Source organism: Rhea pennata, chromosome 3, assembly GCF_028389875.1.
Source record: "Rhea pennata isolate bPtePen1 chromosome 3, bPtePen1.pri, whole genome shotgun sequence".
Taxonomy (NCBI): domain Eukaryota; kingdom Metazoa; phylum Chordata; class Aves; order Rheiformes; family Rheidae; genus Rhea; species Rhea pennata.
Window position 1 is genome coordinate 85,494,248 of NC_084665.1, and position 26,000 is coordinate 85,520,247.

At 38.9% G+C, this 26,000-nt stretch overlaps 1 protein-coding gene across 5 annotated transcripts; it reads left to right on the forward strand.

Annotated features, from left to right (window-relative positions):
* The first annotated feature begins 604 nt into the window (after window positions 1–604).
* On the forward strand, window positions 605–26,000 carry GPR63 (G protein-coupled receptor 63). 5 transcript variants are annotated; one of them, XM_062571015.1, is made up of 5 exons: window positions 605–671; window positions 18,785–18,873; window positions 21,342–21,423; window positions 21,964–22,062; window positions 24,184–26,000. In XM_062571015.1, the coding sequence occupies exon 5, from the start codon at window positions 24,328–24,330 to the stop codon at window positions 25,585–25,587; it is 1,260 nt and encodes a 419-aa protein (XP_062426999.1). In that variant the 5' UTR covers window positions 605–671; window positions 18,785–18,873; window positions 21,342–21,423; window positions 21,964–22,062; window positions 24,184–24,327; the 3' UTR covers window positions 25,588–26,000. The 5 variants fall into 5 exon arrangements, with proteins under 5 accessions (XP_062426999.1, XP_062427002.1, XP_062427000.1 ...); XM_062571016.1 differs by lacking the exon at window positions 605–671 and adding an exon at window positions 930–1,270; XM_062571017.1 differs by lacking the exon at window positions 605–671 and adding an exon at window positions 14,171–14,248.

Here is a 26,000-nt window from a genome sequence, read left to right on the forward strand (position 1 = left end):
CGCAGATAGAGCGACTCCTGGGGGTATTTTAGATTAATTTCTGCCTGTTTACGTACGGGAGGGCCGCAAGATCCGCCACGGGGGCGCACACTGCGTTGCCATTAGCGGGGGCAGGCGGCCGGGGAGCTCCCTGCTTTCAGCACCTCTCGCCCGGCCTGTTGGAAGGGACGTTCCCAACTTAGCTCCAGCCCTACTGAACGCTTCGGGGGAAGGGCAAAACAGCGGCAGGCCCCGCAGCGCTGCCGGGGCCGCCCCGCGGCCGCAGGGGCCGGCCGAGCCCCGCGCTGCTCCCCCGGCCGCGGAGCCTGCGCGGCCCGCGGGAGGCGGAGCCTCCGCCGGGGCCGGGCGGCGGCGCGGCAGCGAGCGGGACGGGCGGCGCTGGGCGCCTGCTCGCTCCGGCGGCCGCGGGCGCAGCTCGGCTCTGCCGGCGCCGCAGCCCGCGGGGAGGCGGCGCTGAGCGCGCTGCCCCTCCGCGCTGTTGGCAGCCGGGGGCGGCGGCGCCGCGGGCGGGCGTGCAATGCCCCGCGCTTTGCTGCCCGCGCTGCCCTCCTTCCTCCCGCTCCCGCCTTGGAAGCTTTTGTTTTCCGCGGCCGCTGCGATGGCAGGAAACTTCCCGGAGGGCCGGGCTGAGGCCGGGCTCGGGCTGCGCAGGGCACCGCCGGCGCGCGGAGGTGAGGCGCGGCGCTGGACGCGCGCCCGCGGGCCGGGCTGCGGCCGGCGCGGCCCCCGCTGCGCGGGGCGGCGCGGAGCGGGCGGCGGCGGGGGCGCCCCCAGCCTCGGGCGGGCGGTGCCCGCGGGCTAGGCCGTGCCGGGCAGCCGCGCCCGCGCGGCCGTTAGCGGGCAACGGTCGGCGGCGGCGCGCGCGCGGAGCCGCGGTGCGGGCGCGCTTCCTGCTCGGCTCCCCTGCGCAGGGCTGACCGCCGCTCCGCTCCTCTCGAAGTCTTCGCCTCTCTTTCTTAAGTCTTTTCTTCTCTCCTTTTTAAGTCTTTCGTCTTTTTTTTTAGTCTCGGCTAAACAGCGACCTTTCGCTTCGTGCGTTACCGCTCCTGGGCTACACAGAAATGCCTCACTGCCTTCTCCTCATCTGCGTGCTCAGCGTGATTTTTAGTTTTTTTTTTACGTATAACTTCTTCCTTGTTCCTTTCTTAAAAAAACCTAACGCAACGCAGACTACAAAATATTTAAGAAGGCCTCTTAGAAAGATCTGCTTGTTACTCAGTAAAGGCACCGTTTGCCGAGTAAGCGGAGGATGTGCATATGGATGCGGGTGGTAAGATGCACTTTTTAAATGGGCAGAGCTAAGTATAACTGGCAACTTATATTCATGCTCGAGGAGGTTGTTAAACAGAACTGTTTATCCTTACTGAAAAAAATGAAGGATTAAAATGAAGGATTAAACAGTGGCAAGTGAATTTTGTGTCATGCATTTTCTGTGGGACGCTTTATACGTTCTGATATTAGAACAAAGAAAAGCATTAGATTATAGAAGGGACAGTTTCTGGCAGATGAAATAAAGCATTTCTAGATATCTCTAACAAACTAAAGAGGTTTCAAAGAATATTCCTTAAGCATAATAGTCAAAGACTATTGGCTCTCAGATGTATTCTTACTGTAATTTGTTCTCAGTTTTCTGCTGTGAAATTTATTTGCCAACATTGCTGTAGCTAAGTTTCCAGGATAACAGAACAGATTCATTTATAACTTTTTAAATTATTATTCTACAGGAGCAGATTTGGTAGTGAGTAGTAATTAGAAGAACTGTAATTTCTGAATAACTCTCACTCGAAATGTTTACTGTTGAATGATCATGTATCAAAGACAGTTTGTTATGCCATTTCCATGATTTGTTTATTAGATAGTGAGTGGCTTTACTGTCAGAGTGCATGTCAAATCTAGAGATCTTTTTTTTTTCTTTTTTTATTAATTGAGAAAATAAAAAGAAACATTAGTAGATCATATGCAAGGTCTCTCCACTCAGATGGAACAGGAAAAAGCCCAGATAAGCTCTACTCAGTCCTGATTTTCTTCTAATGTATTACAAGGTATGGATAATTGTTGTAAGGTGGTGTCTGATCAAGGCTGTGCTCACATACTTCATTGCCAGTGCCACTCAAAACCTTCCTCCAAGGGTAGTAGCAGATGAAGCCTGGAGACACTAGGTCTGCTTCTCTACTAGTTAATTAAATGTACCTGAGACTGTTCCCTGGTGTTGAAGCCAGCTGGCATGGGTTAGCTCTTGTCAATGCTGTTAAACCCTCCTGCCCTCCGGAATAGGGTAGCTGAATACAGGCTACCAGTTGGGACTAGTTCGTAGGCTGTGTTGGTAGCAGTCTCTTGGCCAAGAGCCGGATGTTGCTGGCCTGGGTTAGGAGTGTGCTGTGCCGATCTGAGTTTGCATAATTGAGCGAGCTGCATGGCTCAGGAATAGTTCTGACATTGTCTGATTTACTAGAGGAGACGCAGTCTGAAGGTAACACTGTAAGCAGTCCCTCGCAACCCTGTGCTCCATCGTAGAGCTCTTGCCTGCTCTGAGGATCTCGGATGTGATAAAATGCTGCTTTTCATAGTCAGCTGTGAAAACCTGTTAGGACTGCTGTTTTTCTCTGTATATACAAATAGGTAAGCAGGGAGTAGGTGAAGGTTTGGTGACTTTCCCACTGGCCCATCCGTAAGGGAGGAGTAGGTGGATTGGGGCAAGTCTTGCACAACTTACTTCTGCTCATTTGGGAATGTACTTGCAGAGCAGTACATGTTCATAAGTAGTCCTAGTCGCTAGTAAGTTGCTGCTTAGTAAAGATCCAAAATGTGAACATGTCCATGGCCTCTGTTCTAAATCTGTATTACTAATTATTGTGCTACTATGAGCAAATTGGGCAAGTACATTTTTTTTTTTTTTTTTAATGCGCTGAAGAAGATCATTTACCTCTAGAGTGTCTGGGGAAATCATTATCCTGTTACAGTTATCAGATTAGATGTTTAAAATAAATAATTTTGGACCCTGGCCTTGCTAGCTGTGTCTTTTTTTCACTGAAATTATAAACAAAGCCTGTATACTTGATACCATTCTGTAAATATGTGCTTTCATTGTGTTTAATGTTTAATATGTTCACATTTTTGGAATATTTCACATCTCGTTTCAGTAATGAAACAGTGCATCTGTAGATGTTTTATGCTTTGCTTGCTTTTTGTATATAGATATATCTAGTTTATCTCACATAGTATTCTTAGAAATATATTTCAAAGCAATTCTAAAGAATTGTTTAATAGTAATTCCAAGAATTGTTTAATAGTAATAAATGAGGAACTGAGACAGGAGGATATATAACTATTTATTCAAGGATCCCATTGGTAGGATTCAGAAGTACAATCTTAGGCTGAAAATTGGTCTGTCAGGTCATGCTGCCTCTCTCAGACATAAAAAATACTTTAATAGAGTAGTGTAGTTTTTCTCTGTGTTTGTTGGCAGCCGTTATTGTAGCCATTGTATTCCTAGTAGCGTAGCTGGAACTGAAGTAGGAAGATTGTTAGTTACCTCATTTTTGGTTGAGGATTATGCTTAAATGCTTGACTAGACTGTATCTATATGATAGGACTTGATAAATGCTTGGAAATACTTTTCTGAACAGGAAGTATGAGCTGAGGTCTCAGTGAAATTCTGTTTGACTGCATTTGAATGCAACCTCATAATATACAAATCTTAATGTTGAAACATTGCAGCCTGTACTTTAGGAAGAAGTTGAGCTATTCTTTATGGAAAAGCGCTGATTCAGTAAAGTATTTAAACTTGCACATAGAAGAGTATGAGTTGTCCCACTGGCTTGAATGGTACTTAGAGAAATCTTTTTGCTCAGCTGTAACTTAATTTGCCTCAATCTAGATGTATATTATACACAATTTGTGTTTAAAAGAAAACTGTTAAAACCACATAAGCACAGAAGTGTTTGGAAATGTAAACCTTTGAAGTAGTGGTGATGAAGCTATTGGGAGATATGCTTTGTATTGTCTAGGATATGTTTCTCTCTCTCTCTCTCTCTCTCTCTCTCTCTCTCTCTCTCTCTCTCTCTCTCTCTTTTTTTTTTTCCAGGCACTTAGCATCTCAGATTGGGCATCCAAAATTAGTTGATGGTTATAATTATTGCATCTGTTCCTAGATTTCCCCCTTGATTTTGAATTGTGTTGGAACAAGATCTTAAACAATTATTCATCTTAGTGAGCTAGCCTAGTTAGTGAGGCCCTTCTAAAGGAAGCTGGATTCTGTGTGGATAAATACTGTTTATTCAGGTTTAAAGACTACATTAGAGTGTTTAATTAAGGTTCCATAACTGGTACTTCTCTAGTCTTGAGAGCTTCACTTTCAGACACTTAATAGTGCTTTTTTAACATAGTTTTGGTGTTTGTAACTTTCCTTTTTTTAAAATTCTTAAAGCTAATGGAAATGAAGGCAGTATTTTATGTAAGGTGTCTGTGATCACTTTGTATGTCCTCAGCAGAGTTAGAACCTCTGGATGTCAATTCAGGCTGTGACCGCCTGAGCTAGTAGCAGTAGGTCGTGATCCATAAGTGGATTGACAGTGAAGGAGAACAGGATGCTTTATACTTGAATTATGAAGATGACCTATATTATCTCATAAGTTTTATGTAATCTATAGCTGACTTCAGCAGGAAGGTGAAACTTTGGTGTCTGGTTTCCATTCTGTTGTTTGCAGGGCAGTGCTGTCTGATGACTTCACAGTTCGTTTCCCCACTATGTTTTACCCCTACTTCTGTGGGGTTTTTTGTCTCACAAACTCTCTCTGATTTGTTCTCCCTCTCTGACTCCTTATCTTCATCATGGTCATCTTGCCTTAGAGATGAGAGGTCTGCCATCTGGACACCTCCAGCCTGTCTGGATGCCCAGGTGCTGTTCGTATTTCTACCAGATCCTTTTCCTTGTTGATTTTATATATAAGGTCCATTTTCTAGTCATTTTAGCTGTCCAGTTAAAATATTTTTATCCTAATCTGCTTTGCAGTACTCTGGTTGCACAGGGCAGATCTGTCCATGTCACCTCGCTAGGCAGATTAGATTAAGAAAGAAAAAGAGGAACAGGATTTCAGATCCAGTGCTCAGATTTAACAGGCACTGAAGCAGGAAAGATTGCTGTTAAAGCATAAGCCCTATCTAGGCTGAGCCTGGAGCACAGAAATATATAATAATTTAGGTTAGAAGGGACCTCAAGAGGTCATTTAGTACAACATTGTGCTCAGTGCAGAGCCATCTTCAAAGTTTGATCAGCTTGCTCAGGCTCATGTACACCTGAATTTTGAGTATCTCCAAGGATGGGGATTCTGCAACCTCTCTGAGCAACCTGTTCTAGAATTTGACCACTCTCACTATGAAATTTCTTCCTAACACCTAGCTGAAACTTCTCATATTGCAGTTTTTGTCTGTGGCTCCTCATCCTTTGCTGCATCTCCAAAAAGAATCTGGTTCTTATGTTCATTAAAAACAGAACAAAATGTTTTTGGATGCTTAAGAATACACTTTCTTTCAGATACATAGGAAACTTGCGCCAAACATGTGAAAAAACAATCCTCTTCTAGCCAGTTGTACAGTTCTTATTCCAAAGCATACTAGAGTCGGTTGAATTTTGTATATGGGCAAAATAAGAATCTTTTGCTAACCTTATTCTTCGAATCAGATGAGCTGTTTGAAGTTTCTCCTCTTTCTCTCACATGGTGATGCATTATATTTTCCATCAGGCACATGCCTCATTGTGTGCTGTGAATGGAAGCTGGTAGTTTAGGAGGTGACTTCAACTCTCCAACCTCAGCTTCTAAAAGCTAGCTATCTTGTCCTGTTAATTTTTTTTTCAACTTCATTACATATATGGACCCCTGCATAGCAAATTTAAACTCACTGACAATAGACTTGCTTGCTGGCTGCCTTTCAAAGATCTATTAAAGTAATCTTTGGACTGTGGTAACACTGAGGTAGTTTCAGCTAGTCATTCAGGATCTTGTACATTCAATGGAGAAAAATAAGTTAGTCTGGAAAGCAGGTTATCCCACCTGTGGCCAAATGAACTGCTCAATGTCTGAGAAAGTTTTGATGGCTTGTTCAGCCTTTCTATGCTTCTTTTACACAAGGTTAATCCTAGTGAGAAGCTTTGCAGTCTTTTATTTTCTTGTCATTATCCAGTGTATTCAGTGGTCACATGCCTTTGCAACCCATTCTGAGTGCTTAAGTATTAACTTTAATGTGTGTTTTTTCTATGGTGATGTTCATCCCTATAATGAACAGTTCTTCAGGAGCATTAGATTACCTTCATTACCTCACTGTCTTGTGGAAGCAATCTCCCCATTTTAAAAATAATAGTGTGATAGACACAGGTTTACAGGAAAACATTTACCAACAAAAGGCGTTCAGTTTGGGTTGCCTTGAGCACAAGGGGAAAACTTTTCAACAAAAGGGGAGAAAAACTGTGTATTTTTAATGCAAATCGCAAAATAATCCTGTCTTTCAGAGGCCATCGTAGTTAGAACTTCAAAACCTGATATTACTTGGAAATGATTTTATTGCTGCAGATTTCTGCATCAGTCGTGTAATTCACAAAATTATCCCTTTCAAAGGATTGTACAATGTTCGTTGTGTATGATGATAGAAAAGCAGGTATGCTATCTAAAAAAAAAAACAGAGCCTTTTTTTGTCAAAGACTTAAAGTAATTTGAAAACACATGATGTTATATGTTGATTAAACTCTTATCTTTAGTAGATAATACTTATTCCAACAAACCTTTTATTACTTTATCATTTTGATTTGGAATCTTCTGTCAGTTATCACTTTTGAAGTTTTCTCTAGATACTTTTTATAGACTCTCACATGCTTTTTGACGAAGTGTTTAGAGATATGTGCATATAGTGTATTCATAATATTGTTTCCTACACCGCTTAGCATATGTGCATGCCTTAACATATACATAAATGCAAATAATTATTTTAAATTTTGCCTGAGTTTATAATGCTTCTCCTTACAACCAAGATCACTTTAGAAGCAAAGTGAAAATCCCCAAACCAAAATCCAAACTGCACAAGATCTAGCAAAACGTGCTGTGAAACATTGAAGGAATATGTATGTTATGTTTGGAGTTCTACTCTCTGAAACATGCATGTAGTATGCTGATACCTCAGACCTTTGTATGCTTGTATAGCATACTCTGGAAAAGTTTGTGTATACTGGAGAGGAGCTTCCTCTTTATTTTTGGAGCAAAATCAACTGAGTGTAGCAATGGGACCTCCCACCTCTTGCCTTACCTCTGATTTGAAGGATTCATGGTTAGAGCTAAGAAATTCATGTGATTCTTCTCACTATGTGATCTTCAGCATGTCTGCTCAGGCTCCGAGTGTGTCATTTGTGATAAGGAGCTGACATGTGAAAGAAATTTGGCAGTATTTGGTACAGGCTCACAAAGGCATGTTCAAAGTATTGTAACAGGGAGCGGTTATACTGTGCCTTACCGGTATCAAGAAATCTGTCTGCCATGAGAAATTTCCATTGCACTGATTGTGAGGCTAGGGATGGGACTGTGCATTTGCTGGCTGAAGTTAAGAGCCTTTTCCCTCCCCCTTCCATCTGCTGTGATAAGTCAAGAAGGCAAGTTCAGACTGCATTCGTCTTTTCCGGAAATACCAAATCAGAGCACGCAATCTCAGGTAACTGTACTTATGCTGTTAGACTACTAGATTCAAATGAAATGAAATTACATGAGTATTTTCAAGGCCACCACAAATGGTAGACTTGATAAAGCAGCTTCTGATGGCCTATCAGTGCAGTGGTATGCTCTGATAAGTATATTGATATATCCTCTGATGTATACTGACATTATCAGCAAGGTGGAAAATGTAATAGCCCCATATATTTGCTCCGATTTCCCTACAGTTTTCACCACCCATCCGTGTTCCTGGGTATACATCTGTTTGAATAAAGGAACATTTTTTTCCTTTCTAAATATCAATGAATGAATCACAAATTAAGCATTGGCTCAGGGAGGATCATTTGCTTAAGTGGTCGTCTGCAATTTCTCGCTTCTAAAATGATGAGAAAGGTGAGTGATCTCAGTTCTGCTCTGGTGGTTCATGGACTACTGACAAGTTGCAAAGCACAGTGAGGATGACAGCATCCTGACTCCAGGGCAGGGGGCCTGCTGAATCACTGCTGGTGTATGTAGTGTCAGCTGGTGAAAACTCAGTTTCTGAAGTAGTCTGAAACTACTGAATGGTGAAATGCTCCTATTCAGCCTTATGCCTTTGTTATATAGAAGCGTACTGAAATACTCTATTGTCTGAACTAGTTGCTCAAGACAATACAACTACAGATACGTTGAGATGTGGAGCTCATATACAGTATTGTTGAGAAGCAAAGGTATAACTAAAAACAGGTATTTGAAATGGTTTAGATGAATTTGTTTTTCAGAAATGCCTATTTCTGTCTGACTGGTGACCATGCTTAGATGATTACCTCAGGGTTGAGTAGAAGTTAGGTAAGATCGGTCTGAGCCCTAGTATTGTCATAGGAAGGAAGTGTGGTGAAAGAAAAAAGCAAAGGCTAATACAGAAACAGAATTCCTTGAGAGTCTAAGTTGGGGCTGCATATTGATCAGTGTTTACTGAAGTTGCCAGACATTGCCCAAAGGCCTGTCCAGTTTACTCTTCTATCAGTCTGTGGACTGCAACAGGACTGAGTCCTAAGCACTGCAGTGAGCCTGTTTTCTGAGAACTTACGGTCACTCTGGAATTTTTAAACGTATAAGTAAACAATGTTTGTGAATTTGACCCTTCGTTCTCTCAACTGGGAGAAAAGACATGAAGAACTGATACTGCTTCTGCCTGACAGCCTGATTCTTTCTTTCTCGGAACCAAGCAACACCAAAACATCTAGGAAATGTTGACTGTAGTCAACAGTCATATAGGATCACACATTTTTGAGGAAACTCTTCCAGCCAGTTAGATTCCTCATAAGAAGAGCCCATCTAAGTTGCCTCATCTGTAATGCTGCTGTCTTGTTTGAGAGGCATCAGGGTCTAGAGTATGTGCTACTGTATTAAGTACTTTTTGGGGGGAGGCTAGGCAATGAATAGCGGTGAGAAATGGCTTGTCCAGCATTGGATTCCTCACCTGAGGAGACTCCTGATTTATGAAAGGTCAGATCTCTTCAGTAGTTGTCAGTAGGTCAGGCACTATGGACTTGCATGCTACTTTGCAGTATATGCAGGTAAAGCTACACAACCTCATCACTGAAAATGTTCACTGCACTGGCAAAATCTTTTCATGAATAAGGAACCAGTTCACTGTTGATGTGTCTTTATGAGGTGGAGGCAGTGCAGTTTCCCTCTGTGTACATGACTGATTAACTTACCTATTAGATTAGAATTGGATTTCCTTTGGATTGCTTGGAGCTGTCAAGCTCTTGCAGAACAGTATATGTGTGAGGTGGATTCTGCTGTTTTAAGTTTCTTGGTAGAAGATACCTGGGTATTATTCACAATCTCATCTTTTCGTAGCCCAGCATTGCGGAATTGCTAGTTATGAAGCTATGGTGCCCAGGTTATACTGCAGTGTGTCTCCTTAGCGTTCCAAGCTTTTCATGCTTGCTCTCTAGTCTCCGAATTGAACAATTTTTAGACTGTGTCTTTGATCTCATATTGAAAGCTTTTGGAGTGTCTGTGTGTTACAAGTTACATGCTCTTACATGCTCTATGTGACCCTGCTTGAGCAGGGATTGGACTAGGTGACCTCCAGAGGTTCCTTCCAACCTCAACTATTCTGTGATTCCGTGAAATTCCTTCATAAAGTTGTGGAAGGAATACTGTGATAGAATGTTGCATTGAGTCACTGATTGGGGTTGAGCTGCATCTGTACAAGATAAAAAATTTTTTGTGGGCTGGTCTGAGACTGGAATGAACTGTCTAAGGAACATCACAAAGCTGAACAGCATTTTCTGATAGACTTTGACGTAGTGCTTTCTGATATAAACGCTACAAATATATAACATACCAAAGCAAACTTACAGACAACAAAGGAAAACCCAACTAACTCTGCTCCCAAAAGAGTGTAGTTGAAATAGGGTGCTCTGCTGAATATACTTTTCCCACAGCAAAGAGCATTAGAGGGTGGGTGACATTAGAGGGTGGGTTGCACTGCTGAGCACACTATGAAAGTGGTGAAAAATATACACTTACTATTCTGCATAGGCTCTTAAAAAAGTTTAAATGCCACTGTTGGGAACTAGATTTTTTTTAATGCATATAAGTGATAGTTCTAGGTACAAAAACCTGAAGGGTAAGTATTTTAAGACTTTGTAGTATGGTTAACTTGTATAGTGTTTTTTTTTGTTTGTTTGTTTTTGGTTTTTTTTTTGTTTTTTTTTGCTTGCCCTTAGTAGCATTGCATCCCAAATATTTCAAATTACTTCTCTAAGAAAGGCCTTAAGAGACAAGTTAACCTTATGCAATTCTGAGGGCTCCTTTAGCTAAGCATGATGGAACAAAGATAAGAGAAATGTTTTTATTTCTGAAATTTGTGTTGAAAGATGTGCAAGATCTCTCCCTCTCAGAATAAGAAACTTGTATCTTCTGAAGCTTGGATTAGGACTGTAGTGGCAAGAAAGAGATGCTATTTTAATACTTAGAAGTTTAAAGACTGCGTTTGCCTTTCTCATTGTGTGAACCACTTAGTCAAACGAACATGGTGAATTTGTGTGTGTGTGTGTACTTTAAGAACGTCATTGCCTTTTAAGATTCATTAATATGCTCCCTAATCATGATGACTGTACGCTGTTTAAAATATAAATGTTTTTGAGTCTATTTCCGGTATGCAGGAGGATATGGTTTAGGAATTTAGCTTTTTGCAGCCAGATGGATTATATTGTTGCTAAGGAAACAGACTATAAATGAAGTGGCAGCTGAGTATCCCCAGAACATCAGACTGTTTGAAGCTGGTATTTCAAACTCGTTTAGGTGGGTAGATAAATTGATGATGTGATGAGAAATTAATTTCCTGTATTTTACACTTCATTAATTTTCATTGCTGTATCAGTATTTACCTGGTGTGTGGGTCACTGACCAAAAATGTGTTACTAAAATTATAAAATGGAAAAAAAATGTACAGTGAAACAGATTCTAAAATAATCTTTAAAACTACTGATCAGCGGATAGATAATGGTGTAGTTAAGACTTGGCAGTAATGTGGTCCTACTGAAAAACATCTGGGACTAGGAAGTAAACAGATTATTCTGAATCTGTGGGAAAGTGTAGAGCTACTATTGACCTGATGAAGTAATACATTTTGAACTTCATGCGTAAGCTATTAACTTAAATATTAAGTTCCTCAGAGCAAGCCAACTGAATTGCATTTTTTTACCCAAACACTGCCCCAGATAACCACAAATTTCAGACTTTTAGAAGGGAGATAGGTAGCATGTGGGTCCCTCCTACTAAGATCTCCAACTTAAAAGGCGAAGCAACTTAACAACCTTGTGCTTATTTCACATTACTTGCTTTACTTTGAGTGCCTCATGTTCCTGCAGCTAGCCCAAGTCCCATCTCTGCAGGCTTGATGGGCTTAGAAACTCTGAAATACTAGAGAGGCTTAATGGTATCTACTTTCTCAGTGTTGTGTGAGTTATGGTTTAAGATGAAAGCAGTGACTAGACTGTATCTGGATAAAATGTATTTAGAATTGCATCCACTTGCAAAAAAACTCTTAATACAGAGAAGGGTAGCACGAAAATTTAAGAGAGGAGCCTCCTCTGCCATATTGAGGTTATGTTGTGGGCATACATGGATGTAAATTGCAGCACCTGAGCAAGTGGTTATAACGTTATTCAGACTTGTTTATGGAATGTATCTACTCAAAATGAGATTGCCATGCACCAAATACAGGTGTTGAACGAGTTATGTTTGCCTATGAAAAAAGGAAAGAAAGAATGGCTGAGAGGAGAACAGGTGGTGATTGAATCAGTAGGGCTTCAGAAACTTTTATTAGCTACTTCTGCAGCAAAGAGGAGACATGAAAAGGTCTTTGTAAGACTTTAAAAAAAACCAGAGAACTTGCCTAGCACAGCTAGTGTGAGCTAAATAGGAAACAGACGGCTGAGGAAGGATTTAAAGTATGTACAGGTGATTGGTAGAATTCCCATCCTGTGTTTTTGGATTTGAAATGAAATTATTTCCAGTAAAACGCATTCTGGAAAATAAGTTGATGTACCAGCAGTTTTAAACCTCTTCAAAATGCAGTGCTTAAGCTGATACTCAGAGTACAGTGGAGCATGCAGTCCCCAGTCTTTTCAACCAGGAGGTCATTGTGGAGATGGCTTTAGTGCACTGTAACCTTTACCTCCATGCTTGCCATATGACTGGATTTATTGCACTGACAGGAGTTTATCTGGGTCAGGACTTGCCACCGTCTTACCACTCAGAAGGGTAGCGAGGGGTAGACTACAGCTGTCAAAGCATATAAATGGTGACTTTTCCTCTTAATTGCCCCTTTCCTGAGGGACTTTTGGAGTGAGCCAGGTGAATGGTTCTGGTGGCTGTTTGCTGCCCTATTTCCCGAAAGTCTTTTCCCCGTTTCCTGACGAACCGTGTTGCGTGGTAGAAGGAACTGCAGGATCAGTGAGAAAGCTAGCAACAAAGAGCAGGCATTGGACCAGATTAACTCTTGTTGCAAAATGCCCTTAGGAAATGTCGAGGACGGTAGGAAAAAGACAGCAAGCCAGGTGAAAATGTTCCCAGGAGTTAATTGTGACTCTTGGACTGTTTATTCAATCTACATGAAATATTTTGAGGGAACTCGTAACAAATGTGCCATAAAAAGGTATGCTGGAACAAGCCATGTTAAAGTGAAACTTTTCTGTGCAAACAAAATGATGATGTATAAACAGTAGTTTTGGTGTTCATTGGAACGATTTTGTAGAAATAAGGCAAATCAAACGAAAATTTAAGTGGAAAAAAAATCCCATTTATTTGATAGGCAACAACTTCTACAGAAGTTATTTTCAACCAGTTCTGTGAGTACTGAAGAGCTGTTCACAGAAGCCTGTTACATTTAGAGTAGGAAAGTATTTTTCATAGAAATAGAGAAAATAATTAGAAGACAAACCAGTTGACAAGGAGTAAACAGAAATACTTTCTCTAAATTAGTCCCAGAGGGAGGTAGAAAATAGACGTTTTTATTGATAGTCATGATACCTCGTATAGCATCCTGACACAGAATCCTTTAAAACAACTTCCTCAGCAGTTTAAAATCTTTTTTTCCCCTGAAATATAGGAGGAATATCACTGCTGATTTTGTAGCAAGTGTATGTAGCCTTTTTGATGTCTTGTACTGGCTGGTGTTGACTGTGACATTAACATTATGTTAGGGGTTGTAAAGAGATTTGTAGAGAGCCCACAAGCAGGGACTTCCATTCACTAGTCTCTTACAATGTTGTTACCCTTACTCTTTTAAAGGTTTTGTCCATAACTTAAAGTTATATCTGACTTTTGTATGACTTTGTGTTTCAGTATTTTAAAAAATCAATACAAATCTCTTAGCCTGTTTTTTTTTTTTTTTTTTTTTTTTTTTTTTTTTTTTTTTTTTTAGCATTCGCTGAGTAGTCATAATCAATTTAGAAATTCTGTGTTATATTTGTTACTCTACTTAGAATTGTCTTGGCTGCAAGATGATGAATTCCATTCAGTATTTTCTCAGGATCAGATTCATATTGAACTTAAATCCAAGTAAACTTCTGTGTAATTGAAGAGATGCTTAAGTATTATTTGCAAAATGAATTTATTGAGCATACTTGAAAAATTTTCAGTTAAGTAGGGAAATATGATCTTGAACTACCAAAGTGGAAGACAATGTGTGTTAATGTGCAACTCCTTCCTGCTGATGTAATGCATCTTTTTCTAGTTCTTTTGCTTAGTTATTTAAAAAAGTAGTGTGAAAAATCTTGCAATTTTATTACTGAAAGAGCTTTCCAGTGGAAACATGCGTTTCTTAAATGTGAGGTTTGTGAACTGAGAATACTATAACATTAACTATGAAAAGTCAGTTTAGGATTACTGTTTGCTTAACAATTCCTAGGTAGCACAAAACCAGCAAGAGCTGCAAAATCACTTTGGTCAACTGTGAAGATAACTGTAAGAGGGGATCGTAAGGTACTGACAAGTAATGTTACCACAAATGTTATCCAATGAAATCTTCAGTATGTTCCACTTCTGTAAACGTAAGTAAGACACACTGATATGCAGCATGTTGTGATATTAGATTTTTGGACTGAAAAGTGAATGAAGCTTTCCTTCAATCAATAAACATATTTGTTTGCTTAAAGTGAAGTTATAAGTAAATTTCTTGGCAAAAATGAAAGCAATGAGGTCTCTTTTGTTACATTACAACAAAACAGTGTATTTTGAAATCATAAGATCAATTGATTTGAATATTTTTGGCTTGTAAATTTCAGCTAATATTTTATCTATTCATGATATATGGAATGTTTGCAGACTCAGCCAGTCATGTCTATATAGAAATTGTTTGTGCCTGTATGGCATAGGATCTGTATGTCTGTAGTATACCTTGAGTGTTGTCCAAATGGAAACTCTTGGTTTAACTTTTTTATATGTGTGATATGAACAGAGCTGATTGATTTCTAACTAGGATTGTTTCTCAGAGGTGAATTTGCTGTCTTGAAAGTGTTGCTCCAGTTGACTGGCACGAGACCAAAATTGTTCTGAAGCTGTTAGAGCAATTAGACGGCACGGCCTAAACAGTAGCTGTGAGTTATTTGGTCTCTGTTTCTACATTATGATAAATAAGTTAATATTGTAATATGCAGCTGATTTAATAGTTTAAATTAAACTATCACAACAAATTATAGGACAAACGTGGATAAAAAACCTGAGCAACTAGTATTCTGTTGCATTAAGCATGTTGTTTTAGTTTTCAGCTAAATAGAGGTGCCAGTAATTATTGGAAATATAAACACACACAAAAAAGCTTAATCTGTATTTTGGTTCTTAACTCAGTCTTATTCTAACAGACTTTGAGTACTCTCAGAGCAGAAGGCTGCAAGGGAACATTGTTCTCTTATTGAAATAGTTAACTTGCTTGCAACACCTCTTCTCTATGAGCCTAATGCCCATGGCTCCTGTGTTCCCAAGAAGCAAGATCCGTAACATCTGCTTTACAGCAGCAGGAGTCTTGAGCAGTAGCAGAACTTGGCTGCAATGTGAATTGAACCTGTATGGGAAGAACATAGCTGGGATGGGGAGGACCCCTTTACTCTGGGAACGAAAATCCCCTGCATCTAGTGTGGGCAGTACATGGTGTGAAGAGAGTAGTACTTCAGTAAACTTTTTTCCAGTTACTCTGACCATCTTTCCATTAGCATCTCTTCATACTTTTATGAAAAGATGAATTTTCATTACATCTGATTTTATTTCACAAGCCAGCATATTTTTGTGAGAGAGGCAACTTACAAAATTCCATCAGTATAAAGATGATGATGGTGGAGTTACTGTTTTTTGAGACTGTTTTCGTAAGCCCTTTGCTTTTGATTTAAAAAAAAAAAAGCAAAACTACATATGCTAACAGCTGCTGTCAAAACTACTGACTAAAAGAAAATCCAGCTTCCCCTATTTTTAGTAGAATATGTATATATTCTATGTAAAGAATATGTAGTGGGGCAATGCAAAGGAGGTACAAACAATTTAATAAAGGGAGTCTTTAGATCTCTGTCTTATGATACGTGAAGCCAAAATGTCTTCATAGAACTCAATCTTCCATTCAATTAAAGAATACACTAGAGAAGCTGCTATAGTTGAAAAGCCAAAACAGCCTGCCTTAGGACAACTCTGTTAAAAATTTGTGACTTGAAGCAGGCTGATTTGTTTGTTTGTTTTGATTTTTTTTTAATTATTTTATTTTGATAAAAGATAAAACCACTTTGGTGAAGGTTGGAAACTTTCAGTATTTACATTTATTTTAACCCGTAGTTTGACTTAATACCCAAAGAAAACGTTAAGAAAACATGCTAAGAAATGACTGTGGACCAGATAAAACTGAATGTAGTGAGTTGTCATTAAAGTGTTTTGCAAAAGTTGAGAAGTAATGTACACTTAAAACATTTCATAATACTTTTGGGTCTTTCTCTAGCCTGTTGCTAAGTCTCTAATATAATCTAAATGCTTGTGGGAAGCACTTTTCAGTGTAATGGTAACTAAGGTCTCTGATTTTGGTTCTGCTATTTCCGTTACTTGAAAATGATAGTTTTTGGCTTGGAGATTTGAATTACATCTGGGGAGAAACAAATTGCTCTAAGATCATCAGTAACTACAAGGTTTGTAGTTCTTGCTGATGATACAGCACTAGCACTGTCCTGGATGTGATCTGTAATAAGTATGTCTTAGTTTAGAAAAGTTAAATGTAGGTCATGATCTTATGCCTTGATCTGTATACCCCAGTGTTTCACAGCTTCAGGTTAGAGATGTGAAGCTGCTATTTGTTTGCCAGGGTCCATTTTAGCTCAGATCACTCCTGGTACTGTCTGGCTGTGCCTGGGCAGGAGCAGGGGGGCAGTGCAAGGGTGTGAATGAGGAACTGGGCGCAGGGATGAAGGAATGAAGTAGAAGTCAGGATGAGCCTTGTAGTAGCACTGTTGGCTCTAAACGCTGCTGTGAGCGAGGTTGTAGTCGCAGAAGCATAGCTCTTTGCGAATACAGGAATCCTTGTATTCAGATTTCATTGCAGGATCTTGAAGGATTGCAGATCTCTCTGTTTTTATTAAAAATAAATAAATAAATAACCTGGGCCAGAGTTCATAATGGAAAACAAGGGATATCGTTTGCAAGTAGTATTAACCCTGGACTGCCAGCAGAAACCATCCAAAGCAGCTTACCCAGTTAAGAGCAAGCTCTTCAAGCTAATCAAATTTAATAAAATTTTCCAGATTCACTTTGGAAAAGTGCTCTTACTTTTTCCGTACTTAGAGGCTTGAAATTGAAGATCTTTATAGTTTCTGGATATGATATAGGTGATACTCTGGATTTCTTTTTTGTTTGCTTTAAAAATACCTTTAAAGAGAGTTAGAAATATCTTCTGTAAGTGTGCAAGAAGAAATAGTTCTTATGTTAGAGAACCTGCTTGTCTGATGGGAAGATCTGTCAGGTTGTAACTCTCTCTCTAATCCTTCCAAGTTTCTGGCAGATTTTTCTGCCTGCTGGCAAATGTATTCACTCTGACACTTCAGAAAGGCTAAGAGGGAAGATTAACAGTTAATGATACTTACCTCGTTAAACAGGGAAGAGATTAAGGGTGAAAGCTTATACTAATCTAATGGCTACATTTTATCTCTTTTATACATTACTAAATCTGAGACTCATACTTTTCGTTTCTACCCTGTTCTGAAATAAATGAAATGCAAAGTCAAATCTTGTGCTAATGGAAAATAATTTTCATTAATAGCTTGTCAGAAAGTCTTTCAGATTTTCCATCATGGCTATATAATGTGTTTGTTCTGTAGAAGGTAGTTTTCTCAACAAGCTTGAATTTAATCTGTTATTCCTACTTCTTTTGTTATTCCTACTTTTGTAGGAAGTCCGTGTCAACTCATTGGCTGGTTTGTCCTCCAGCCTCCATGTACAGCATTTATTTAGACACTTACTCCTGAAGGAGCCTGACACCTCTTGCTCCAGGGTGGAGTAGACTTCTAGATATTTGTTCTGAAAGCTTCTTCTGAAAGAGATTAACAGTTGTGTAGCCTTTTAAAAGCAGAGAGTGAACATGTCTGTCCCACATCTTTGCTCTTTGATTTTTAGATATAAACCATATTTATAAATAATTGCAGTCATTGGGATTTTTGAGTGTTACACTCACTCACTGAAATTCCTGACTTCCCTCTGAGAATGTATGGAAGAACTGCTTTGAAAATTGAAGGCCTCTGTTAACCAGAGGTGTATGACATTGAAATAAGCAGCCTTTTAGCTATTCTAGGCCCACTTTACAGAAATAATTTTAACTACTTGAGGCACAGTAATATCCCACTGATGATTGAGTGGCACTAGAGCATATAAGAGAAATGCTGAAATGCTGCATTGAAATGTATATTGTTTGTTCTTCCTAAGATAGCTATTCAAACCTGTTTCCTTACTGCTTGTTCTTGCTTTTCTGACACCATTATGCTGATATCTTTTTAATTTGGAGGAAAATTCATTCAACATCTTCATGATGTTTAGTAGCATCCTCTGGTTTTAAATAACACTTCTTCTGAGAGGCTTTGGAAATCTCACAGTCAGGTTCCTGATGTTTCAAAATTAAGCATGTCTTGTAACAGATCCCATAAAAGACTTGCAGTAGCTAACTTCTGTTTGTCCCCAAATTAATGAAGTGCCTTTGAATGAGATTCCAAACAGGATGCCACACTGGACCTGAAAAAAATAGCATTAAATGGCAAGATACTTATGCTCCACAGATGAGATAGCTCAGGATCCCTGGGCTTAATGAAATTTAGATGTCTTTAGTCCTGCCTAAGGTCCATACCTTCTACAGGTTATGAATATATGACCTGTATCTTGTCAGGAGACAAAGACTACAGCCTTTTCTGTCTCTTCTAATAAAAACTAAAATTTTCTTACAGGAAAAACTGCCATCATTCCAATCTTGTCCTGCCTTGTGCTTACATATGTCACTGAATATATATGTACATATACACACACACACAGATATATATATATGTGTGTGTATATATATATATATTTTTTTTTAACAGGGCATTTGGAAAGAGACTACTTTGCTGAATAAAGCAGCACAAGATGACTTGCAAGTCCTTATTCTTTCCATGGGAGCCTACCTGGACTGGTATGTATGGTGTTTTTATTTTGGATTCTGCATTTTTTTTTTTTGGTCAAACTGATGTATAGTAATTGCATGTGTAATTAAAAGTTTCACTGAAACTTTAGAGAGCAAAGGCAGAGCTTCCATCTTGTTAGTGTGTTAATAGCTGGGCAGAGACTAAGGATTAACAGAGTATGTTTTTAATAATATTTTCAATGTTTAATGTTCTTGATAATACACTATTCAGCTAGCTCTTGCTATATACATATGGTTGATAAGACCATTGAGCTAGTGAGAAAGTTAGGAGATAGGAGAATAGCATGATGATGCTTGAAATAAAAACAGAACTTCATGTGTCCTTTCATGTGATTGAAAAATGAGACCATATTTTTATGTAAGAACTAAGAAAATTATTCATTACATTTTGCATATTTTTGATTTAGAATAATGACTCCTATAGATGGCATTTCTTAACAGTTAATGACTCTGTGAATTAAGGGCAAAAAAATTTCCTCAAGAGGGCAACTAGTTGTACATAATGACCCAGTGCAAGGGAGGTTGTTTCCCCCACCATGCTTGCTTCTGAAAATTGCCGTGGTAATGTTTATGAAGTGGAAAAGAGGAAAATTCCCCAAATTGAACTAATGCCTCTCATGAATAGTTTTGTGGGTCATCTACTCATGCAGTGTAGCTGATCAGTTTCAGTTTAAGATATGTAAATAGGTATTAAAACTGAAAAACTACTAGCTCCTTTCAGGAGGAACAATTAGGTGAGTAAGAACATTGTCCCTTGCTGATTTGTGCTCTGACTTTCCCTGCTTTGACCTTATCAGAAAGGATTCCAATGCATTACATTGGCTCTGCTTCATGGCGTAGGAAACAATGTTCTCCTCTTATGGAGAGGGGAGCATCTCCTGGGCTTCTTTGTGCATTAATGAGGGGTCGGAGAACATGCATTTGAGTGTTTTTTACATGCACATGCATACACACACACTTTTTTTTTTTTTTAAATAAGACTATAGTTCTTATGTTTGTCTTTTGATTTTGTTCATTGAAAACCATAAAAAAATATTTTTGTATACAGAGATGCATAAATTGGTTTTGCCAAGTTTACCTTCAAAATGCTAACTATAAAACACCCAAAGGATTCCCATTTGTAAGCACTTAAAATATGCCCAAGAAACAGGCTCAATGTATGAGACACTGCCAGCTTCAAGCTTCTGTAGAAAGATTGCTCTTGGGTGGCCGAATCTTGGTCCTGGCCAGTTCAGAAAATATGCTTGCATTTAACATGTAAATTTCATAATTGAGCATTTTGACAGCTGCTCATAGCTTGTTCTGCTCTGCATCAAGCATAACTATGGTACTGTTTTCGCAGGTAAAAAGTTTCCTGTTTGGCTACATCAGAGTTACTGGTTTTGACTGGTGGTGGTTTTGCATATAGGATGTAATCTTCTATTTCTGGTTGAGCATACTATCTGAATTCTGAACAGAAATGTACTTACCTTTTAGCTTAAAAAGCTATTAAAAACAGACACCATAGTTCTAGCAATAATTATATTTGATGAATGAAATTTGTACGATATTTAGCTTTAATTTTGTACTTCATTGAAATAATTGTCTATTATATTCCATAAAAAGAAAGTTGCATATGATTGAGAACCTTGCTTGAGATAAAACGTGCATACCCAGTAATTTCCTGCATTGAAATGGAAAAAAAAGTAATTGTGTGGGACTTTTTTGCATCTGAAAAGAAACAGTGAGAGTACATGTTCCAAAAGTGAAAATACTGTCACAAGCTCTTACTTGAGCACTTTGACCGTCAATAAACTTACCTATTTAAATTATCAAAGCATGATTGTCTTTTATAAGCTTTTATTCAGCAATGATTCTGACTTTGAAATGACAGGATCTCTTTCTCAAAGAGCGAGTGAGGACTGAAATAAACTTGCTATGAAGCTATTTTATCAGCTCCTTTCTTTCAACTTTGAATTTCTATTCTTGTATAATTTATGGGAGCTGGGAAGGATAGGAAGAATGATTGCGTGTGTGGGGGAGAAAATGCAAGGTTTAATAACCATGTGGATGCTAGTGATAGAAGTCCTCTCAGTAAAAAAGGAAAAAAAAATGTGTGTGTGTGTGTATACACACACACACAAACTTGAAAAGTTCAGGGTAGCACAATCTTCTTGACTAAATGAAGTGTGTAGAAAACTTATATTCCTGCTCCCCTTTCCCTATTTGGTTCCTTCTGTTTAAAGGGCCAATTCATGGTGAAACAATATATTCTAAAACTTTAATCCTAAACTGCCTTCTAAATCCCTGTAAGTTCCTTGGCATCCACAACATCCTATGGCAAATATTTTTCACAATTAATGGCTAAATAATCATTTCCTTTGGCACTTCCTAGTCCATGTATTATGAGAGTCAGCAGTCATTCACTTTCCCTATGCACTAATAATTCTGTAGACCTCTGTAATACCTTTTTTCAGTCACTTTTGAATGGAGATGGGGCGGAGCAGAACTACACATATTACTGAAGATGCAAGCTGCCATGGATGTGTTTTGTAGCAGGTAGTGTATATAGATATATAGTGCATATACATACAACTCCTGTTTTTCTATTGCTTTGCTGATAATTTTAAACACCTAAGTCTGCTGTATGAAAACATCAGCAATCATAATTACAAAATCTGTGGTTGTGTCTTTGTTTTCCCCGAATGGTGATAGTTGGTTTAGCATCTGCCACAGTGCTTATAGCTTTATTTTTCTATATGTGAATTTACCTCTACCAACCCTGACTTTATCTGGCAGTTTATTACATTCTCACTGTCATGAGATCCATCTATACCTCTTTATAATTGGGTTTTATTTTAATTAGATTGTTCTGAAAAAATGTTCATCATCAGAAAATATCATGGGTTTTACCTTTTTCCCCTTCCATTTGTTGAACAGCTTGAACCCTAGTATAGATTTTCTTTGTAGAAATCCAAAGCTTACCTTTACTGGCTTATTGTTTACCGACTTCTGAAAGATACTGCCTTGGGGACTTCATCTTGTATACTCCATGTTTTTAAATCCAAAATTATTTGTTGAATTTATATTCTCTTGCAGTGCTTGCAGAACGCTGCAGCTACTTCCACTCTTCAGTGTTCCTGGCTAGTGGAGTTGAAAGCCTTTGTGGAACTTTGGATAAGATTTTCATGTTCATTGGTAAAGTTCCTGCTTATCTATCCTAGAAAGCTGTGGTAACCTTTCAGCTGTTGATTACAGATTTTATTCTAAAAAATTTGATAAAACAGACTAGTAAATGAAGATTTATAAAGACACCAACAAAAAAAATGAAGAAATATATGCTGTGTGGCTCCTATTTATGTTTTAGCCTGTGATTAACACTGAGACTTTCTTTATACAAAATAAATTTGAAAGGTAGAATAAGGAGAGAAAGGGAAAATCTAGAATGAAGGTGACTGGCACTTTTACAAAATGTCAGTGCACATAGTGTACATACTAAGGTATGCACTTGGCTGAGTTTAACAGTCTTCAAAATGTAAGCTAAAATAGAAAACAATGACATCAGTCCTTCCGGTTTGAGAGGAAGATGTCTAAAAAATGAAATTTATGTGACTCAGATAAATGTGTTTATAATAATGTCTCTCTGCTGTGTTTTTGAAGATGAGAGCGGGAAAGAGGTTAGTCATTTGTCTTAAAAAGTGCTGGAGGACTGACCAGACCCTGGAAAAAACATCTAGTGATGCTGACCTTGAAGATAGGAATAGAGCAGCTTTGTGATAGAGTAAGAGGAGCAGGCCATAACACTGATGTTCCTTGAAGAATTTGCTGTGACTGTAACACAGAAACCTTGGAAGCAGCTTGATCAAGCTTAAATTTGTATCACTAGAAGTCCAGCGTGGGGACAGAGCTTAGACTGTGTTGTTTTACAGTTCATTTCTTTGTTAGCAAAACGCTGCCTTGGGAAGAGTAAGCATTTGATCTTCCACTAAGCATGTGGTACTTATTTAGTTTCTTACATACATTACTTTCTCACTTCAGTTGTGCCTAATGTTGATACCAAACAGAACCCGTGTAGATGCTGTGCGTTGGATTTGTCTTACCAAACATAGGCATCCCAAGTTAGTAGCACAAACTTGTTTCTGTGTGTTGAGATGGATGAGATAGTGTTCTTTGGAGCTACCCTTATCTCTCTGATGAAAAACAGAGCCTAAAATGACTACTGCAGACATTCAGATTGTGTGAGATGAGTCCCACTTTGTTTCTGGCTATGGTGATCTTTGTTAAGAAAGGCATAGAATCCTTTTGGTTTCCAACTTGATTGAGTGCTGGAGCTCTCTGGGTGTGTTTAAATTAGTAGTCCAGGATAGAGAGGAGGAGTTTTTTGGAAAAGCTTCCACTGGAAGTTGGAGACAGCTCTCAAGCTTTATTATATGTCATTCATATATAAGAATGATGTATATTTGATGAAATACATAAGACAGTATATGTAAACCTATAAAAGGAAATGCTGAATTCCATCAGTATAAAGTTGAGGGAGAGAGTTCAGCAAAATGTCAAAGGATTAGATTTACAAGGCACAGTTAAATTATGTTGGGCTAACAAAGCCGTGTCTAGACCAGTGACAACAGGAAAGCTTGCTGCGGGGAGAAGGGGCTGTGGAGACTAAAGAAGAGTTAATTTCCTGCAACTTGGTATGAGTTAGTTACTAAATGAAACAAACTGAGGAATACTTTAATCCTGTGGACAAATTATTTAATAATTAATAAAAGGTTGTATGGTTTGCATATTTTTCCTGAAGCATCTGATGCTGTCCATGGAGATGGAACAAGGGATTCCATAATACGCAGTGTAGTTTGGATACTCTGTGTCAGTGCCTACCAAACAGACAGACAGGTGATGGTCCTGCTAGTTATTTGGAAATGCTTCTGATGTTTCCAGCTCTAGGTGATTTCAAAGCAAATAATGAGGTTAGTTTAAGAATTATGAGATTTAAATAAAGATACTGATTTGAACTGTTCAATTTAGTGTTTGAAAATGTGAACTTCACTGATTAAAAGTTTTCCAGTCCTGGTAATAGTAGAGAAAAGCTTTTGATGGGTGAGAGTACTGTACAGCATCAGCAAGACTACAGGAGTAGGAGCTTTAAGAAAAAGACAAAGTATTGCGAGACTTCTGTGACCGGTGCTTAGGAAAAATGCACTAACCTAAAATATTAGTAGAGGTGTAGTAGGATCCTTTTGGCATTAAGGAAGGCAGAAAGATCTTTTAGTTCCTATAGATTTTTGAGAATCGTAACTTGGTTTCTTTCTTCTTTTTCAGATGGAAATACTGACATGAATGTAGGAGCTTTGATGCTTTCGGACATTGAATTTTGATTTGGTAAATGACCACAAATAAAATACTGCCCAAACAAGCTGAAATGACTTGAAGACCTTTGGTTCTGCATTCATTCCTTCTGAAGCAATGGTTTTCTCAGCAATGTTGACACTAGCCCATTCTGGGACCTCAAATGCTACTTTTATTGTTTATGAAAATGCCTATATGAATTTTACCACTCCCCAGTTTTTGCTTCATAGTGGCACAACACAGCCATTGAGATACAGTTCAGGTGCTGTGCTCACCACTGACAGAAGTACTTTCCTGGTAAACACTACAGCTATCCTGCCACCACAAGAAGTTTTCAGGAGCTTGAGTGTGCCACTCCAGATCATTCTTTCTGCTGCTATGATATTTATCCTATTGGTTTCTTTCCTTGGAAACTTTGTTGTCTGCCTCATGGTCTACCAGAAGGCTGCTATGCGATCTGCAATTAACATTCTCTTAGCAAGCCTTGCTTTTGCAGACATGCTGCTGGCAGTGCTGAACATGCCTTTTGCTCTGATAACAATCATTACCACTCAGTGGATTTTCGGGGATATATTCTGCAGAGTCTCTGCCATGTTTTTCTGGCTTTTTGTCATAGAAGGGGTAGCAATTCTTCTCATTATTAGCATTGACCGATTTCTAATCATAGTTCAGAGGCAAGATAAACTGAACCCATACCGTGCAAAATTTCTCATTGTGATTTCATGGGCAGCGTCCTTTGTTGTTGCTTTCCCCCTATCAGTAGGAAATCCTAATCTGCAGATACCCTCGAGAGCACCTCAGTGTGTTTTTGGCTACTCTACAGACCCAGGCTACCGGGCCTATGTGATACTTATCTTGCTAATTTCTTTTTTTATTCCGTTCCTGGTAATGCTGTATTCTTTTATGGGCATACTCAACACCGTCCGCCACAATGCAGTTCGTATCCATAGCCACCCTGATAGCATATGCCTCAGCCAGGCCAGCAAACTTGGTCTCATGAGCTTACAGAGACCTTTTCAGATGAATATTGATATGAGCTTTAAAACTCGTGCCTTCACAACCATCTTGATTTTATTCCTTGTCTTCATAGTCTGTTGGGCGCCCTTCACCACTTACAGCCTTATTGCCACATTCAACAGCCACTTCTACTACAAGCACAACTTTTTTGAGATAAGCACTTGGCTCCTTTGGCTCTGCTACCTCAAGTCTGCACTGAACCCACTGATTTACTACTGGAGGATTAAGAAGTTTCATGATGCATGCTTAGACTTAATGCCCAAATATTTCAAGTTTTTGCCACAGCTACCCGGCCATACAAGGCGACGCATTCGACCCAGTGCCATCTATGTGTGTGGGGAGCATCGGTCAGTAGTGTAAAGCTGCAACTGCTTGACATGAAGATTATTTTCTGTGATTATTTGTTTTTAAGATTTGATTATTTTTTTTATTTGTTTGTTTTCTTTAATATGGCTTCTTGAGTGAGGCCATTCAACTTGATTAAATTTTCCAATGTTCTGTGCAATTTTGGGAGGAGAGAGACAGAGGGGAAGTGATTGATTATAGTTGATTTTACTACCAGAATACAATGTAAACAAAATAACAGATGTTACCTCTAGGATTCCATGGAAATCCATTCTTTTAAACAAAAACTACATTTATAACACTCTGTCAGGTTTATGCTTACTAGGCCTGCAATTGCATCTAATTGTAGGGTTTTTTATGCTGCTAAGATACAGTATATTTAGTTGATGTAATTTTTCTGAAAAACGTTGCTGCTGTTTGCCAATATA

What these genes read in the sequence shown, in the direction of transcription:
- GPR63 (XM_062571015.1), top strand. Translation starts at nt 24,328, where the DNA reads ATGGTTTTCTCAGCAATGTTGACACTAGCCCATTCTGGGACCTCAAAT.